This window comes from Nilaparvata lugens, chromosome 3, assembly GCF_014356525.2.
Source record: "Nilaparvata lugens isolate BPH chromosome 3, ASM1435652v1, whole genome shotgun sequence".
Taxonomy (NCBI): Eukaryota; Metazoa; Arthropoda; class Insecta; order Hemiptera; family Delphacidae; genus Nilaparvata; species Nilaparvata lugens.
Genome location: NC_052506.1, coordinates 73,507,140 through 73,526,963, shown reverse-complemented (window position 1 = coordinate 73,526,963; position 19,824 = coordinate 73,507,140). Strand labels below are relative to the sequence as shown.

The following is a 19,824-nucleotide window of genomic DNA, read 5'->3' as shown; positions in this document are numbered from 1 at the left end:
TCAGTAGCAAAATTACTAAACAACAATGAACAGAAGGAAAACTAAATTCAGCTGACATTGGGAGGCGAATGTCAGCTGCTACCAATGAGACCTCAGAAGCAATTGGTAGTGTTACTATGATTAAAAGGAATGGGGACAGCTTACACACGAATGGGACAATTGAAGGGAAAGAGAGTTTGGTAACAATTGACACAGGAGCAACATTATCAATCATTTGTCCAGATTTAATTCATTGTTCAAAAGTTAAACAGATAGAAAGAAAATTTGTACTTCAAACTGCTTCTGGACATGAAAAGTCCCTGTACATGAAAAAGCTGACATTGTCTTATACTCTAGGTCGAGAGATAGATAATACCCTTCAGATAAATAGTTGGAAGTAACAGACCGTCGGAAGCAACATTGTTTGGTGCCTCAAGGAAGTCACACATAGGGTGTGTGGTTACGACATGCTTTAGGGTATGCATAAATGAGAAGAACAGGAGCAAGTGAGGATGTCACTAGCTGGAATGTAACTCCTCAGTACTCAGCCTCAGTCCTTGAAAATATTGATTAATGCTTACATTTATTTAGTCGATACAGTAATGTTAATTGTTGATAAACAATTTGCCTGAGTAAAATTCTGAGAGATTCTTTCTCCATACTTACAGGTTGAGGAATGGCTTAGGAAAGCTTGGCCTGGTATGAGTAGGGATGATGGAATTCAGCAAGGCTCTGTACTTTTCTTTATCCAACATATTTATTTCCTGGAACGTAAACAAATATGTATACTTCAATATTTATAAATTGGTGAGGGCTGAAAAACACAACATCATCTAATTTATGGTTAGGCCGACTTTATAGCTTATTCAATCCTACGAGATGGTAACAATTTACTGTCAAAAAGACAGTTTTTATTCTCTTGTATACCAACCTGGCTACCTCATAGATAGTTGTTTTTTGGTGGACCGAAAGTCCACCTATATTCTTAAGCTTCAAAATAGAACTATCAATATTCAAAAATTATGAATACACGTCAGATAAAACTATCACAGTAGAAAATCGCATTTCTATGAAACTTATAAGTAGCTTTTAGGGCTACTCAATATTTTTTAAAACGAAACCGCTAGTGACCTTTTTTATCATTGTTTTCTGCCATGACATGTTTCGACTTACAGTACCCTATAATGTCATTGCCAAGTATCAAGACAAATTCAAATCAATTTCATTCAATAACAATATATACATTACATAAAGAAAATACAGATGAATTATACATGCAAAATAGAAATTTATTATAAAAATTAGGCAATATAACACAATTAAAATAAATAAATAATACTCCTTGCTTAATCCGTGTGCAATGTGGACATGATTAAAAGTAATCATACACAGTATTATAAAAATTCCAACGTTCTTTTCAGATGGTTTATTATTTTTGCGATTCTCTCAAATATTGGGTCAAAATATAAGTTAATAAATATATTACTTAATTAAATATATTGAATTAGCTCAGGCCCAGTTTTTTCTAGGACACTTTTATATCAAATGGACCATTAATTCTATATTAAATGTAGGTTTATGGTCAATTAGATTTAAACTGGGCCAAGTAATAGATAGCACACTACGTTCTAACTTGGCTTTGAGGAAAAAATAATATATTAGAGTGAGTCATAGGTATGGGAACCCTTCAATAAATTGGAGACTGTTGTAGATATAATACTGTAACTTTCAGGATAAGTTAATGGCCAAATACTCCACCTTTTGACGTACAACTGAATTTCAACCCCTCATAAGGGGGTGACTTAGGGGTTGTAACTGGAATATTTTAAACGTAAACACCCATTGTGTGGTACATCATTTTAAAGGCTTTTTGAAAAAAGAAATATGACATCAATAAAAATGTTCTATGATACTTTTATCTAAAATGGCGGCTGATTGAAGTTTGAGTTTTTAAAGAAATAGAATTGATAAGGTTTAATCAGCCGCCATTTTGGATTTAAGTATCATAGAACATTTTTATTGATGTCATCTTTCTTCTTATAGAAAGGCCTTTAAAATGATGTATCACACAATGGGTGTTCACATTCAAAATATTTGAATTACAACCCCTCATTTATTTAAAAACTTAAACTTCAATCAGCCGCCATTTTGGATACAAGTATCATAAAACATTTTTATCGATGCCATATTTCTTGTTTTAAAAAGGCCTTTAAAATGATGTACCACTCAATGGGTGTTTACATTTAAAATATTCGAGTTACAACCCCTAAGTCACCCCCTTATGAGGGGTTGAAATTCAGTTGTATGTCAAAAGGTAGAGTATATGACCAATAAATTGTTCTGAAAGTTAAAGTATTATATCTACAACAGTCTTCAAATTATTGAAGGGTTCCCACTCATATGACTCACTCTGTATATTAAATGAGAGAGAAGTAAATTCAAATCAGATAGATAATAGACGGGTACTGACGGCGGTTATAGTTCGAGTTTTTGAGAGTAAATTGAAAGTTCCGGAACTGGTTCTGCCTATTCGACTAGCGGAGGATTGGCGCATTTTGCTTATGGAGCTGCTCGTGTTGCTGCTCAACACTCTCCGACTCGTTGACGGGCAAAAGCGACTGATCGGCTTCTGGCTGCACGCAGCAGGTGTTGAACAGTGCAATGGTAAATTATCTGCAAAAACACATTAAACATTTCCAAACATCTATAGTGAATATGCACACAGAATTGTTGATGTTTTGAATAACTGTCAAAACTTCATTACTTTATTACTTCCAAACTATAAACAAAAGCTCTTTACTAACCATGATTTCAAGAAGATCTATAATAATATGTTCAATGCTACGTTAATATTTTTATATTGTGAGGCATCAATGAAAGTCAATTTAAAATTAGTGTTTATTATTTATAATATTGTAGAAAAATTAATGGAGGTTATTGTCTACATACACTGTAGGCTACATAAAACATTCAGTCACTTATCAGTAAGTTCAGATAATTAAAAGTCTATAGGTTTATTTTATAAGAAAAGGGAACAACTTCAAAATGTTACATCAGTAGTACTCCCAGCTAAAATCTCTCCCACCGAGTAAAATGCTTTCTTTTTCAACCATTTAATAGTGGCAACCTTGAATACTTTCCCCATTTGCCTCTCTAGCACTCAACGGTAATTTATTAAAAAGTTTTATTCCAGTGTTGAGATGGGAGTTTTGCGTCTTTGTTAGCCTAGCATACTCTAAGTCTATCCTGTTTCGGTTTCGGGTGTCATGACTATGCTTTGCACCCCTGAGATTTAGTGATGGAAGGTTTCCCTTTATATACATTAAACTTTGTAAGATGAAGATACTAGGCAGAGTAAGTATACCATGCTCCATAAATACTGGCTTACATGAGTCTGTTACACTCATACCGAAAACAGTTCTCAAGGCTCTTTTTTGACAGGAAAACCTCCCCAGCTCCACTAGAGTTTCCCCAAAGAAGACCTCCATACAAAAGGTGTGAATGAAATAAAGCAAAATAAGCCTTTAATACCAAGCCAGAACTATTACAACTTTTGAATCTCCTCAGCAGGAAAATTACTCTACTTAAACATGTGCATAGGGCATCAGTATGAGAACTCCAGGTAAAACCAGAATCTACATTTATTCCAGGAAGCTTTACCGTCTGGCTATTGACACCAATACCACCAGCTCTCAAGCTGCAAATTATATGCTCTATTTTATATTCATTTACAATCAAGTCATTGGCAGAGAACCAGAGGTAGGACATTTCTTTCATAAAGCTAGTAATGACAGAGTTTATATCTGAGAGTGAATTGAAGAATATAAGAGTAGTATCATCGGCATAGAGAACACATTTATTTGTTAAAAATTTTGGTGAATCGTTTATGAATACTGTGAACAAGAACGGGCCCAGAACTGATCCCTGAGGGACCCCTCTTGGTACCGGCTTGAGATCAGATTTCTGATCAGCTATTTCAAGTAGCATACATCTTTCAGATAGGTATGAGTTGAACACTTCTAGTTCAGTATCCTGCACTCCATAGTAGCTCAACTTTTAAATCAATTTCTGATGGGACACCAAGTCAAAAGCCTTGCTCAGGTCTAAAAGCAAAGCACTCACTTCTTCTTTACTCTCAAATCCATTGATGATGTAAGATATCACACTCTCTACTGCCTTGATGGTAGAATAGAATAATAGGCGAGGAGCAAAAAATATATGCTCAACTCAATTAAAATATGTTCAGTTTAAAAAATTTCCACTTACTTATTGGTCTAGTAGATATGTTGTTCTGTACAATGTCGGCTTCTTCTGATTTACTCTGTGACTGATTGCCTTCGACGTACTGGGTGGAAGGCATCAGAGGTGGACGATTTCTCTTTTCAGAGACTACAATTACATCCTAGAAATCGACAAATTGAACAAAATAATGAATTAACGATCTAAATCCTGGAAGAAGCAGAAGCCACCAATCTTGAAACCTTCTACTTTTTTATTGAAAATAAATTAGAATTTATGCATTATGTGAGTTATAACATACTAAATAGCTATAGTGAGGTCCACGTTATAATGACAGTATTTGATCAACTTTGATGTTGCTATCCTTGTCTATCATATGACAAAGCAGGTAGTTCTATCATTTTCTAGCTCCGCAACGATGCCAACTCTGTTTTTGACAGTGTAGAAATACAATCAATTGAGACGGAGAATAGGCAACGCTGTTCTTCTATCTTTATCTACTGCCATTATAACGTGGACCTCACTATAGTAAAGAAAACGACTAGCTTCTTTGCAACATTTACGCTCCCTTCAATGAAAATACAGGTATTCATTGTACTGATTATTTTAATGAATTGTGAATCAATAAATGAATTGTGAATCAATAAAAATGAATAATGAGACCATTATTATAATAAAATACGTGCAAATCTTGATGCATTTGATTTAATCACTTGCATAGAATAATAATCATGACAAGAAGAATAATTAACAAAACTAGTTAAAATAAACATATCTGACAAATTTCTCATAAAATGTTGTCAAATTAATACTCACGTCATCTTCATCACTGGAAATTTCTAGACAGTTTTCTTTCATCGTAGATTTCCACGAAGCAGACTTGGATTCACCCTGTTTAGCGTCTTTCTGGAAATTTGAAAATATCCATGTTAAGTCATCCAAATATTAGCAAAAAGTTCAATGTCTTTTGTACAATAAATAATTTGAAAGTCTACTAGGAGTTTTTATAATTCATACGTGGATTGATTTTTCCTCAATTACAAATACTCTTAAAACTTCGATAGAGTGACTATGGTATTGACAGAATGATTGCTATCTAAATAAAATCCAACTATCACTATTAGACAAAAATATTTGGCCAACATACTAATAAACTCAACCTCTTCAAACAAGATAAAGTTGTTGGAAATTCATGAAAAATTCTTACCTATCTTGTTAGTCATCAGAATTGAATTACGTTTTTACATAAATTGGTTTCATCATAATATGAACATGAACATACTAGTAGTTCTGTGAACAGTAGACCACACGAAGAATTATCATCCACAAGTACCTGATTGAAACTATAGACCTTATGGAAATACAGCAATAGACTGGCTTCTCCACACATCTGTGTAATCACTTGTCAGCTGATTTATGAATAATTATTATTCTATAGTCTGATTTTTACTCCAATATTGGCGTATGAAGGAGGCTCCTTTTTCCTTTCATATTATCCTTGAAATGCAACATTTCCAAAAAACCTTGTATATACGTCGACGCGCAATTAAAAAAGGAACATACCAGTCAAATTTCATGAAAATCTATTACCGCGTTTCTCCGTAAATGCGCAACATATAAACATTTAAACATTAAGAGAAATGCCAAACCGTCAACTTGAATCTTAGACCTCACTTCGCTCGGTCAATAAAACTATTTACACGTCTTTATATAGCATGTGTTGCTATTTGAAAAAAGAGCTACTTCTCGACTTGGGAAATGACAAATTTCCCACCGAGTTGCAATAGGATTAAGATGAAAAAAGTAGACTACAGATAGTGAATGTGAGAAGCTACCGCAGATCGGATAGGCTTACACATATTGCAACACTACATAGAAAATTTGAAATTAACATATTTTTAGAAATTTCAAGAATTCGCGGGATCAATTACAAAATCTCCTTTCTAAAGACCAAACACCTATCAAGCAGCGTTCCGATTCGACTCATTCTAATTCTCCGCATTTTCATTTTCAACTTATGTAAGGAGTATTCAATTGAATAGGCATATAGATAAATAATTCATGCAAATGTAGTTGTAATGGAGTAATATGATTTTGTAATATCTTTTAATTCAGAAATATTTAATACAACTATTAAAAAAATAATATTCACACTATGAATAGTTTTAAAGTAACTATATAAAACTATTTAATTGATTGAATAGAAAAATCGTTCCATCTATAGTGAGGTCCACGTTATAATATCAGTGGTGAAAGGTAGGTGAACAACGTTGTCGATCCTGTCTTGTCAATGCCTTCTATAGACGGTAGCTGATACAAGTTTATTGATATAATATTAACTGTTCATTCTGTTAAAAAAATCAATTATATTTTATTAAGCAAAAAATTATATTTCTCAATAATTTCATAATTAAGATGGAATATTTTGCTAATTATTAATTCTACATTGTTAAAAGACGATCTGGCAAAAGAGCAAAGCGAGAAAGAGATAGCGCTATCCGCTTTGTTGAATGATAGACAAGGATAGCAATACAATTGCTAATCAAACGTAAACGTTACTTTATAATGTAAACCTCACTATAGTTTCTAAATCGGTACAGTTCTTGGCTGTGCATTGATCAGCAACCAACAAGACTATTCCAACTTTGAAACTCTTCATCAAACCAATATTAGAAAAAAAAACAGTTTTTTGAAGGAATATTATTGGGATAGATACCTTTCTGGCTAGGGATAACATCATGTGCCCTCTGCTACTGAAAGGATTGACGTCTGAAATAGAAAGAATTTTCATCATGAATGCAAATAATAATTCACAAGAGTTTGAATACTAAGATCCAGAATGTTGTTTAGCTACAAGTCAGTTAAGAAATTTATTATAGTCTTACCATTATTAGCAAGAAAACAGTTTTTCGCACCGAAAGGTTCAGCATCAAACAAGGACATAATGAACTAGCATGAAGTAATTATAAGCAATACTTTTATTACCGTAATTATAATACTTGCCAGTATAACTTGATAAATATCTTTGACATTGTTTTTACTGTGATACCTTTTACTTTTTATAAGAATAAATACGGTATCCATTTTTGACCAATAATTCAAAGTAGTATACAGAAGAGAATATAATAGGATTTATACCAGACTGCTAGTAGACACTATAAGAATTAATAATAAACAGGAAACATACAATTTGCTACTGAAATAATGTTGTTTCACACATACCAATCGCATCTATCTCAGATGGATCCATTACATTGGAAGGTTGATGTAGAGAAAGCTTCAATCTTTTAGCATGATCAAAATTGTCATTATTGTCCAATAACCTGGAAATAAACAAATCTCAATAAAGTAAGGATCTCAGAAAAGTTACAAACTTAAAGTTAGTTTCATTAGATTCCTCGTCAAATTTGAAATATAAGTATTTTGGTACCCAATGACGCCACCAAGAAATTATTGAAAATAATACATTGTTGAAATCTGTGTTAGAGATTACTCATTGATTGCTGCAACATCTCAAGAGATATTGTGGATTTCATCCCGAATTCTGTTTTAATTAAATCTACAGCTATTGGTGGTAGAGTTGTGTGCGACATCGCACATTCCACGTCAGTTAATGGAAGCTGTGCGTTTATTGTTTGGTAACCGTGTCATATTGTTACTTGTTATTGTCTTCACCATAGTCAACGAGGAGGGAATCGTTCAATCTTTCCATGATTTGGAGATTCATGTTGATAGTCTCCTATGTTCGTGTGTATGCTCATATACATATTCTGCCAATGTGTAATAAGGACTTGTTGTTGGGTAGTATTTAAGTTTGCGAGCGAAAACGCCATCGTCCTAGATTACGTTGAGTTCTTTAGACAGCAGGTTAAAGAGGCAGGCCCCCGAATAAGTTGGCAAGTTACAAATTTCTTTAGCCTGTGTGGCTGGAAATAATAGTATTTTTTATCTCGCGTATTATGGTCGTGTTTGTCATTCCTCAGGATTGGGTTTTCCTTCATTTCATTTTTATTTCACCACCTACATCACAAAGGATGAGGGGCATGTCAAGGAAGTCGCTACTTGTCAATCACACTTTTCACTGGAAATTACTTCAGTGAATAGAGTGGATGATTGTCTATAAGGTATTTTTAGAGCTTGCTTAAATTGTTTAGGCTCTTGTATACTTTTTATATAATGTGTCAGGCAATTATGAAAGCGGAGACCCTGTGTTTGTGGCTGTCTCTGCATTTTCAGCAGTCTACTGTATGGGAGGTCGAAATCGTTTTTTCCTCTTGTATTATGTTCATGTATATTGTGTCTACATGGCCTAACTGTTACATACTTTTTTATACATGAATTGTCTAGTGGATATAGAGGGATACTACTGTAAAAATTCTGTCTTTTCTGAAATAAGGTCTGCAGTGAACAGCATATAACAGTTCATAATCCTTATTGATTTCCTTTGTAAGATCAGTATTTGTTCTATGTATGTGTGCGGTGCGCTTCCCCAGGCTATTATGCCAAAACTTATGTGTGAAGCAATTATTATTATTTTTATTATTATTAGTGAATGATAGGCCATAATAGCAGTGCTTTTATCAGCTATACCCCTTATTCTTCTTATCCCATAGTGATGTGAATAATTTGCTACACAGTGATGCAATATTCAATGTGCTCCTGCCATGTTAAGTTTCTATCCAATATTATGCCCAGGAATCTTGCTGGATCCGAAATTTCCTCCTCAGTACTCAACTGGCTACCGGCATTCATGATAGTCCTTGCCTGTTTTTGAAAGTTTACTATGGTACTCTTTGCACTGTTTATATTTAATTCTAACAAGGATTTTATTATTGAGGCTATTGTTGTGTTATAATGTGACTGTAGTTCCTCCAAGGGTATTCCATTTATTATTAATTTAGTGTCATCAGCAACATTAATTACTGATATTCCTACTATTCCTGGCCAGGATAGTAGCTTCTTGGATGCCATAATATAATGAGATCACTATAAGTATCCTGAACTGGGTGAAGGGTATCGTGCAGTGCTCAATCATCTCAAGATTAGGTAACGTTCACTGGCCAACTACATCGCCAGATCTGTCTGCCTGTGAATTTCTTTTGTAGATCTCGAACGAAACGTGCTCGAAATTCTACCAATAACTGCGGTTTGATTGAATCAGAGCTCGAGATGGGATCAAAATATTCAAATGAGATGTTACAGTGATAAATATTGACAAATCTCCAAACTTACATTTTTAGAATGTAGCCTATTCCTGTAGTACAATGCAGGAGCAAGTAGCCTAATAGATAATAGTAGATGCAAATATATGCTTTTTAAGTAGCAAGTTTAAAAATTCTAATCGTTATTAAAAAGACAATATTTTTTTATTCCACTTTTTAAAGAGTTTTTACATTTTGTTATTTCGTGTCATCAACTATTAGGCCAAATATAATCAATATAAAATCAGGCTACATTTCTTTCTCCTCACTCACTGAAAACAATATGAGTGGATATCTTTAATATCCGAAGTACAGCGATAAAGGTAGACTACAGCATGCCTCGTCCACACTACAGTAACTATATTACCCACAGTATGGCCATTGGAAATTTTTTTCCCGCCGCCGCCATGAAGATTACAAATATTAGAATTTTATAATGAAGCTTATATGGGATTATAAGTAGAATCGCTTGCTTTTACTTATTAAAGTATATTTTTGTGATTATTAACTTCGATATAATTTCTTTCTTGTTTTTTCTACATTCCTAATATAGTTTTGGAACTTGAAATAGTAATTTGTAGATAATAGCGAGTAAAAATGAAAGGTAGGTAACGTAACCTGAAAGCTGAATTTCCAAAAAAATACCATAAAACTTTTGAAATGTAACATGATATTGTAATACATTTTGTTCCATTGACAAATAATAAAGTTCCCTTATCTATTTCTAGAAGCATGATGGAATTCTTCAATAGATTCCATAACATTTAAATAGTTTGTTTTATTCAGCCAATAAGTCTGACGAAAATATTGTAAAGCACAACATTGAATAAAAACTCTGGAAGAGCCAATTATTCTAGCCATAGTACTACTTGATGAATTTAATAAACATATAAGAAATTGAAAAATAACACACATAACCATTATTGTTTATATTTAGTGATATTTCTAATCTTAACTACTGCTCGTGGTAATGCAACTCGAAAATCATATCAATAGCTATTGTACCAACATGTTATGGGTAGGGTAGTCAGTACTGAAGAGAACCAATCAGAGAAGTTAAGACGACTTTAATCAGCACTTGATAATGGTTAAATATTTCATAAAATGTTATATTCAATTAAGCCACAAAAAATATTTTGAAATTGGATTATTTGAAGTTTGATCCAATAAATGGGATGAGTATGAAATAAATTGTAAAAAAAATGAAATTAATATTTCTACATATTTATATAGATCACTGGTCCCCAATAAGTTGTCCGCGAAAGCTCTAGAAGTGGTCCGCGAGGAGTCCGAGGGAAGGAAAATTGATGTTTTAAGCTTTATTAGTGTTTTTTAAAGTTATATTTTTTGTCTATATTGAAGTATAATGAATTTCTCTTCGAAAATGATATATCAAACTCATCTTAAGTTCATAATATGTTTCTAATCGGTAAAATAAGTGATAAGTTCCAAATGTCTAATGCTATAAGATAGGACTTGAAAGTTTGTTTGGAATCTTAATGGCGGATTTGTACATGTGACCGAGTTAACCAATCAGAAGCGTGACAGTCAATGGCCATACTGTGGGGAATATAGTTACTGTAATTCACACAATCGCCCAGTCACTGGTGAAGGTTGTAAGCTTGGCCAAGTTTGTCTTGCCATCTACATTGCAATGTGACAAAACTCGGAGCGATAGCAAACAAAGGCCAACGATGGCAAGCGCTGGCAAACCAACCATACAAAATCTGGCGCTATTCATGTGTAAGCATTGGGCGTTACTGCAATTTAGCCAAAAATACCGTATGCTCGTATCCAACCTAACTAGGCTGATTGATAAATAACGTTTTCATCAAAACTCAATATCAATATGAAAAACTAACAAGGCTGATAAAGACTATTTAGGAAAAATCCACTTGTATATTAACTTGTTTAAAAAAGAGGTGTAAGTGTACGTTCAGTGACAACATACAATTCATCAAATTTTTGGTTTGGATCGATTTAGTATGTTATTTTGAGCACAAAATCACAAAAATTAAACGGCGGTCACTATTGTTATTAAAATAAACTAAGTTCAAAGTAGCACAATTTTACTTGCATTTAACCTATAATTTTGACTATCAAAATCATCAAATTATGATTTTCCTAATCTACGTTTTCCTAACCTAAACTTCCCTATCCTAAAGCTTTTCCTAACCTTAGCTTTCCTAAACTAATACATTAGAGGTGTTTGAAATGTTGTGAACAAAGTGAGGTTAGTAAAACTAAATTGTTTTTTTTTTCAATATAATTATGATGAGTGACCGCCGTTTATCTCTTGTGATTTTGTGTTCAAAATAACATACTAAATCGATCCCAACCAAAAATTTGATGACATGTTTGTTGGCACTGGGCTTACACTTTAGCCAAAAATATTATTATCCAACTTATTAAACTATATAATTAAGCCTAATTTGGCTCATTCGAAAAATATTGAATAAAATAAAAATTGACTATCAACACCTCAATCTAAATATAGTAAATAAAAAGGTGTTAACTTAAAAAATAATATTATTAGTACGGTACCAAACTTTCTTATTGTACCCTATCAAATAGGTTATGAACTTTAAAAAAATTAATATTTAGTACCTAAATTTGTTATTGTATTCCATCAAATAGGTTATAAAGATCTAGGGGTTTTAAATAATTAAAGAGTTGAAAATAGACCTATGACAATTCGAATCAACAAATCCATTAAAATGAAATATTAATTGATAATTAAGAGAGGATAAAAAATAAGAGATACCAGTTTATACTTGCCTTTTACGTTTGGGAGTGACATCTTCTCGTTTCATCCATCGTTTTAAAGTTGTATACATACAGCTCATATATTCTATCATGATGAAAATAAAATAATAGCATAATTCATTAAACCTCAATAATAACAGCCGATTCACTAAGAGATTATTGAATAGTACGCATTTGTTGATATTATTTGATATAATTTAAAATCTTCACTTCAGATAACCTAAATCCATAAAACGAATAACGAAATACCAAGAACAGTTCCTAACTCCTAACCACAGAATAGGTACAGAATGGAAACTTATAATCAAACGCCTATCTAAAAATGCTATTTACATGACGCAAAAACTAGACACGTCACGTGACCTTGGGAAGTTCCAATCCTGGTCTTCTGGGGACTCGTGGCGGAGTATGAAATAAATTGTAAAAAAAATGAAATTAATATTTCTACATATTTATATAGATCACTGGTCCCCAATAAGTTGTCCGCGAAAGCTCTAGAAGTGGTCCGCGAGGAGTCCGAGGGAAGGAAAATTGATGTTTTAAGCTTTATTAGTGTTTTTTAAAGTTATATTTTTTGTCTATATTGAAGTATAATGAATTTCTCTTCGAAAATGATATATCAAACTCATCTTAAGTTCATAATATGTTTCTAATCGGTAAAATAAGTGATAAGTTCCAAATGTCTAATGCTATAAGATAGGACTTGAAAGTTTGTTTGGAATCTTAATGGCGGATTTGTACATGTGACCGAGTTAACCAATCAGAAGCGTGACAGTCAATGGCCATACTGTGGGGAATATAGTTACTGTAATTCACACAATCGCCCAGTCACTGGTGAAGGTTGTAAGCTTGGCCAAGTTTGTCTTGCCATCTACATTGCAATGTGACAAAACTCGGAGCGATAGCAAACAAAGGCCAACGATGGCAAGCGCTGGCAAACCAACCATACAAAATCTGGCGCTATTCATGTGTAAGCATTGGGCGTTACTGCAATTTAGCCAAAAATACCGTATGCTCGTATCCAACCTAACTAGGCTGATTGATAAATAACGTTTTCATCAAAACTCAATATCAATATGAAAAACTAACAAGGCTGATAAAGACTATTTAGGAAAAATCCACTTGTATATTAACTTGTTTAAAAAAGAGGTGTAAGTGTACGTTCAGTGACAACATACAATTCATCAAATTTTTGGTTTGGATCGATTTAGTATGTTATTTTGAGCACAAAATCACAAAAATTAAACGGCGGTCACTATTGTTATTAAAATAAACTAAGTTCAAAGTAGCACAATTTTACTTGCATTTAACCTATAATTTTGACTATCAAAATCATCAAATTATGATTTTCCTAATCTACGTTTTCCTAACCTAAACTTCCCTATCCTAAAGCTTTTCCTAACCTTAGCTTTCCTAAACTAATACATTAGAGGTGTTTGAAATGTTGTGAACAAAGTGAGGTTAGTAAAACTAAATTGTTTTTTTTTTCAATATAATTATGATGAGTGACCGCCGTTTATCTCTTGTGATTTTGTGTTCAAAATAACATACTAAATCGATCCCAACCAAAAATTTGATGACATGTTTGTTGGCACTGGGCTTACACTTTAGCCAAAAATATTATTATCCAACTTATTAAACTATATAATTAAGCCTAATTTGGCTCATTCGAAAAATATTGAATAAAATAAAAATTGACTATCAACACCTCAATCTAAATATAGTAAATAAAAAGGTGTTAACTTAAAAAATAATATTATTAGTACGGTACCAAACTTTCTTATTGTACCCTATCAAATAGGTTATAAAGATCTAGGGGTTTTAAATAATTAAAGAGTTGAAAATAGACCTATGACAATTCGAATCAACAAATCCATTAAAATGAAATATTAATTGATAATTAAGAGAGGATAAAAAATAAGAGATACCAGTTTATACTTGCCTTTTACGTTTGGGAGTGACATCTTCTCGTTTCATCCATCGTTTTAAAGTTGTATACATACAGCTCATATATTCTATCATGATGAAAATAAAATAATAGCATAATTCATTAAACCTCAATAATAACAGCCGATTCACTAAGAGATTATTGAATAGTACGCATTTGTTGATATTATTTGATATAATTTAAAATCTTCACTTCAGATAACCTAAATCCATAAAACGAATAACGAAATACCAAGAACAGTTCCTAACTCCTAACCACAGAATAGGTACAGAATGGAAACTTATAATCAAACGCCTATCTAAAAATGCTATTTACATGACGCAAAAACTAGACACGTCACGTGACCTTGGGAAGTTCCAATCCTGGTCTTCTGGGGACTCGTGGCGGAGAATGAGATCAATTGATCCGGATCATTGAAGTGATCCGAACGTACCATCAATACTATTTACAATGCGGCACTTCCTAACAAGATGGCGGATTTTTGCGTCAGGGTACTAGCCAAGTTTCCATCTTAGACCAGTTATAGAATAGACACGCTGGGAAGTCTAGCCTCTGAAGCCAACTTAGACCAGTTATAGAATAGACACGGCTCATTGTATATTCATACTCAAAGACCTTAAAGATGCAAGTCTTCCTCTTTAAGGTCTTTGTTCATACTGAAAGTCGATGAAGCCAAGATCTACTGCCAAATCCACCCATCTTGACGTCACAACAGTGACGTCACGCATCGTAAAGAAATTATAGAAAACTTTTTTGAGTTTGTTGTGTAAGTGTTTGTGGTGTTTAACTTACACAGTGAACTCTAAACTAACGTTAGTTTAGAGTTCACTGAACTTACATTGTTGTTAGCTTGGTTGTGACGTCAAGATGGGTGGATTTGGCAGTAGATGTTGGCTTCAGAGGCTAGAGTTCCCAGCGTGTCTATTCTATAACTGGTCTAAGGAAGCCAACATCTACTGCCAAATTCATCCACCTTGACATCACAACAGTGACGTCACGCATCGTATTGATAACTTTCAGATTGTGTCTATTCCCAAAGACCTTAAAGAGATATAGACCCAAATGATAAAGTTTTAGTTTTACTTTTAAAGAATAAAGAGTTTGTTGAGGAGGGAAACTCACAAAGAAAACGATTTTACATACCGACTGCGTTTTAATCACCATGACAGTGCTGCCACCATAATTGTTCAAACACATAAATAATTTTGACATTACAATAGAAATAATACAAAATATAGTTTTACATGAATTATTATATTCCAACACTCCTCCTTAATGTCAAAATGTTTCAACAAAAAATCAGTTTACATCTGAATTGTTATTTCTTAAATGATAATAAAGATTTTAATCAGAATCACTTGTTAGAAAGTCTTTAATCAGAATTACTTGTTAGAAAGTCATCACTTGTTTTACATAGTTACCAACATATCTTTAAACTTCGAAAATTTGTTACTCAATAATGGTTTAGTAAATATGTCAGCTAGCTGTTTTTCTGAACAACAATATTTTATTTCAAACATGCCATTATGAAATTGTTCACTTACAAAATGGTTTCTGACATCAATGTGTTTACTTTTCCTGTTCATTTGACCTCATTTAATTAGCTTGATAGCACTTTGATTGTCCACATTAAGTACTGTATTTATAGTTCTGTTAGTCAATTCTGAAAGAATAGTCTTCAAATATTTCAATTCTTTACAACACTCTGCAGCAGAAATATACTCAGCTTCTGCTGTGGATAAGGCAATAATTGGTTGCTTTCTAGAGCTCCAAATAATGGGTGCTCCTCCCAATAATATAACATACCCACTTGTGCTTTTTCTATCATTTAGATCACCAGCATAATCTGAATCACAATATGCTTCAACTTTCAATACATTTGACTTACAACTGGTAAAAAATAAACCAACATCTTTTGATCCATTTAGATATCTTAGGGTTCTCTTAACATTTTGTACATCTTTAGCACTAGGGTTATCTAAGTACCGGCTTTCATAGTTGACTGCAAAAGACATGTCAGGTCTTGTTTTGTTAGTTAAGTATAGCAAACTACCTACCGCCTCTCTATAGGGAAAATCTATTCTAAGCTTTTCAATTTGGTCATTTTTTACTATGGGTGTATTTTGATATTTACTGCCAGTCATACTAAAATTTTCAAGAACTTTCTTAGAATAGCTTGTCTGTGTTACAAAAATGCCTTCTTTGTTTTGTCTTATTTCCAAACCTAAATAACTAGCTGGATTCTCATTTACTGTCATTTCAAAATTTTTCATTAATTTTTCCAATAGATTATTCATTTTAGTTTCATCCTTGCTCATCGAAATTCCATCATCTACATGTATGGCTAAATAAAGTTCATTTGAACTGCCTTTGAAAATGCATTGATCAGATTTTAGTTGATGTAAACCTTCTTGCTTTAGAAAAGATGTTAGTTTTTTATTCCATTGAGAAGGGGCTTGTTTTAATCCATAAAGGGCTTTCTTCAATCTACATACCTTTCCTTCTTCATCACCAAATCCTTCTGGAATTCTCATAAAAATTTCATCATCTAATTCCCCATACAAAAAAGCAGTTTTTACATCAAATGTTTGGATTTTCAAATTATCCTGCGCTGCAATTGAAAACAAGATTCTTAATGATGTATTGTCTACAACAGGACTAAAAGTATCTTTAAAATCGATTGAACCTTCTTTCTGTTGACATCCTCTAAAAACTAACCTAGCCTTGTATATCCCATTATCTTTTACTTTGAATACCCACCTACTTGTTAAAATTTCCTTTCCTGTAGTTTCTTTTTCATCAACAATATTCCAAGTATTATTCTTTTCCAAAGATACTTCCTCTTTATTTTATTGCTTCCTTCCATTTTTCTCTGTCCTCACTCTCCATGCATTCCATAAATTTTAACATTTCTTGTCCATCATTGTATCTAGCAGGTAGTCTTATATTATTTCTTGGTCTCAAACTATAATGTTGATTCACTTCTTTTAATTGATCCTCATTCACCATCTCTGCTTCTTGTTCTCTTTCATTCATCTCATTCCTGATCTCTGCTTTTTGTTCTCTTTCATTCATCATCTCTACTTCTTGTTCTCTTCCATTCATCATCTCTGCTTCTTGTACATTTTCTTGTTCTCTCTGATTTTCTAAATCATTTCTATTTTGTCTACATTTTACAAGCATTTCATTTTGGTCTTTTACAGTTTCATTTGAATAGAACATTTCTTCTTTCTCATTAAACAAAACATCTCTCGAGATAAAAATCTTTCTTTTTACTGGATCCCATAATCTATAATTATTTGGGGCATATCCTACAAAAATTGCCTCTTTGCTACGGCTGTCAAGTTTTTTAAGTGGACCTAATACTTTTGAATGTACTTTAGAACCAAATATGTTTAATTTACTCAAATCCGGTTTTCTACCATACCATTTTTCAGCAGGTGTTGTATCAATACTAACAGTTGAACTACGATTTATAAGATAGGCAGATGTTAATACAGCCTCTCCCCACATACTTTTGGGTAAATTTGAATAAAAAATTAGTGCTCTTGCTTTTTCCATTAATGTTCTGTTCATTCGTTCAGCAATTCCATTTAGTTGGGGTGAATAGGGTATAGTATAATCTAGCACAATTCCCCGTGATTTACACCAATTTTTAAAGCAATTAGATACATATTCCCCACCATTATCACACCTGATTTTAGCAACTTTGAGATTGAAATGAGCTTCAGCTTCATATACATATTCTTTCAAATAAGTAGCAGTTTCATTCTTAGATCTTAACAAATAGTCTTTACAAAAATGACTGAAATCATCAACACATGTCAAAAAATAATTTTTACCATCATGAGTTTGTGGATCAATAGGACCAGATAAATCTGAATGAATTACTTGCAAAAAATTTGATGCTCTATTTCTTATGGAATTGAAAGGTTTTCTTACTTGTTTGGCTTTTGGACAAATATTACAAAATTCCTCTTCACAAATATTCAATACATTTGATGGAATTCCTATTTGAAATTTTGGATAATTTTTCAAGATTCTTGAAAAACTATGACCTAATTTCCTATGCCAATTCATTGCTTCTGAATGATTTGAGAAACTGTATTCAGAATATTTGTCAATCTTCTTAGAAATATGATTCACTATAGCCTTGTCATGATTACCTATTTTACTGGCATATTCTGCAATAGTTACATTATTTTTAATTTCTTCTTTTAGTTGAACTTCATATAAACCTTGCTTATTTTTATTCCCTTCCAAAATAACAATTTCGTTTTTCATGATTTTGACTTTACTTTTAGTAAACAAAACTTTTCCACCATTTTTGGTAATTGCATTTACTGACATTAAATTATTAGTGAGATATGGGACATATGTAACATTTTTAAGTATACACTGTTCTGAGTTTACAACTCCTGAAGCTAATGCTACCATACTTTGATCTTTCTTGGCAACAGATATCGTTTGTTTACATGTTTTTACATTATCTAAAATATTGACATCATTAGTCATGTTGTTTGGTGTACAACCACTATCTATGATAAATACTTTATTGGAGACATCCTGACCCTCAGTTGCTTTCAGGCTATGACTTATTGAACTATTTACTTGAGTTAGAAAAGATGTTTTACTTCGAGCCTTATTACGAAAGTAACAGTCTTTTTCATTTTTTCATTGTGATTAGTTTTTTTACAGATTTTACATGACTTGTTATCACTAGACCTATTGTTTTTCAAAAAACAATCCTTTTTGTAATGATTTGACTTTTTGCAATAAGTACAAAATTTTTGTTTAGACCTGTTATTTGGGCAGTTATTACGAATGTGTCCATATTCATTATAGGAGTAGCATTTTGTTGTCTTACTATTGGAAGTAAAAGCCTTGATCTTACCTCGTTCGTGTCTTACTGTTTTAAACGCCAGAGATTCGCTCTCACCTGACCATTTAATTTCTTCTTGGAGAAGTCTAGCCTTTAGATTATCCAAAGTCTTTTCTGTGTTTACTGTAGAATCTCACGCACTTGAAAAATGTTTATACTGTTCTGGGAGTACACTCAGTATTTTAGTAATCACCATTGTTTCATCAATTTTCTGGTCAAGTATGTTCAATTTGTTTGTGATGTTTTGAATGTATGTTAGGTTACTCATCATGTCTTTATCTGTAGAGAACTTGCATGTATAAGAGTCTTGAAGAAGAGCACATTTTTGTTGAGTTGTGTCACGTTTAAATAAATTTTTCAATGTGTCATACATTTCCTTGGCACTATTACATGATATAATATGTATTTTTACATCATTGTCCAGTGTCATCAAGATGTAATGTTGAGCTTTTGCATCTTTGTTTTTGAAAATCTTAATCTTATCAGCACTTTCACCCTGTTGTTCAGAAGTTTCAGTTCCATCTACCACATCCATCAGATCTTTAGCTTTAAGTAATATTTTAATTTCAAATCCCCACATAGTGAATGAATCTGCATCCTTCAGCTTATGCACATAGTTCTCCCTGTCCATCATAGCCATTTTGAGGTTACCTTTTACTATTATTTTAAGAGAAAAACCAATAATCACTTTTCATGTTTTACTTGTTTTAAGATTAAACTTTTTACTTGTTTTTACGTTGAGGGTTAATAATAATCACTTTTAACCAATAATCACTTTTCATGTTTTACTTGTTTTAAGATTAAACTTT

The 19,824-nt window shown here is 32.6% G+C and overlaps 1 protein-coding gene across 2 annotated transcripts; it reads right to left on the bottom strand.

Moving 5' to 3' along the window:
• Nucleotides 1-498: 498 nt before the first annotated feature.
• On the bottom strand, nt 499-14,391 carry LOC111043625. Of its 2 annotated transcripts, none has more exons than XM_022328621.2 (7): nt 12,198-12,473; nt 7,441-7,541; nt 6,935-6,987; nt 5,035-5,124; nt 4,246-4,381; nt 2,450-2,652; nt 499-743 (listed from the first exon to the last, which is right to left on the bottom strand). In XM_022328621.2, the coding sequence occupies exons 1-7, from the start codon at nt 12,275-12,277 to the stop codon at nt 642-644; spliced, it is 765 nt and encodes a 254-aa protein (XP_022184313.2). In that variant the 5' UTR covers nt 12,278-12,473; the 3' UTR covers nt 499-641. The 2 variants fall into 2 exon arrangements, with proteins under 2 accessions (XP_022184313.2, XP_039280459.1); XM_039424525.1 differs by lacking the exon at nt 12,198-12,473 and adding an exon at nt 14,128-14,391 and having other exon boundaries at nt 524-743.
• Nucleotides 14,392-19,824: the final 5,433 nt, after the last annotated feature.

What these genes read in the sequence shown, in the direction of transcription:
- LOC111043625 (XM_039424525.1), bottom strand. Translation starts at nt 14,207, where the DNA reads ATGATAGAATATATGAGCTGTATGTATACAACTTTAAAACGATGGATG. An exon ending in CATATCTACTAGACCAATAA is followed by an intron (nt 2,653 to 4,245) that starts GTAAGTGGAAAT and finishes GTGTTTTTGCAG; the next exon opens with ATAATTTACCATTGCACTGT. An exon ending in AAACTCGAACTATAACCGCC is followed by an intron (nt 744 to 2,449) that starts GTCAGTACCCGT and finishes TTTACGTTCCAG; the next exon opens with GAAATAAATATGTTGGATAA.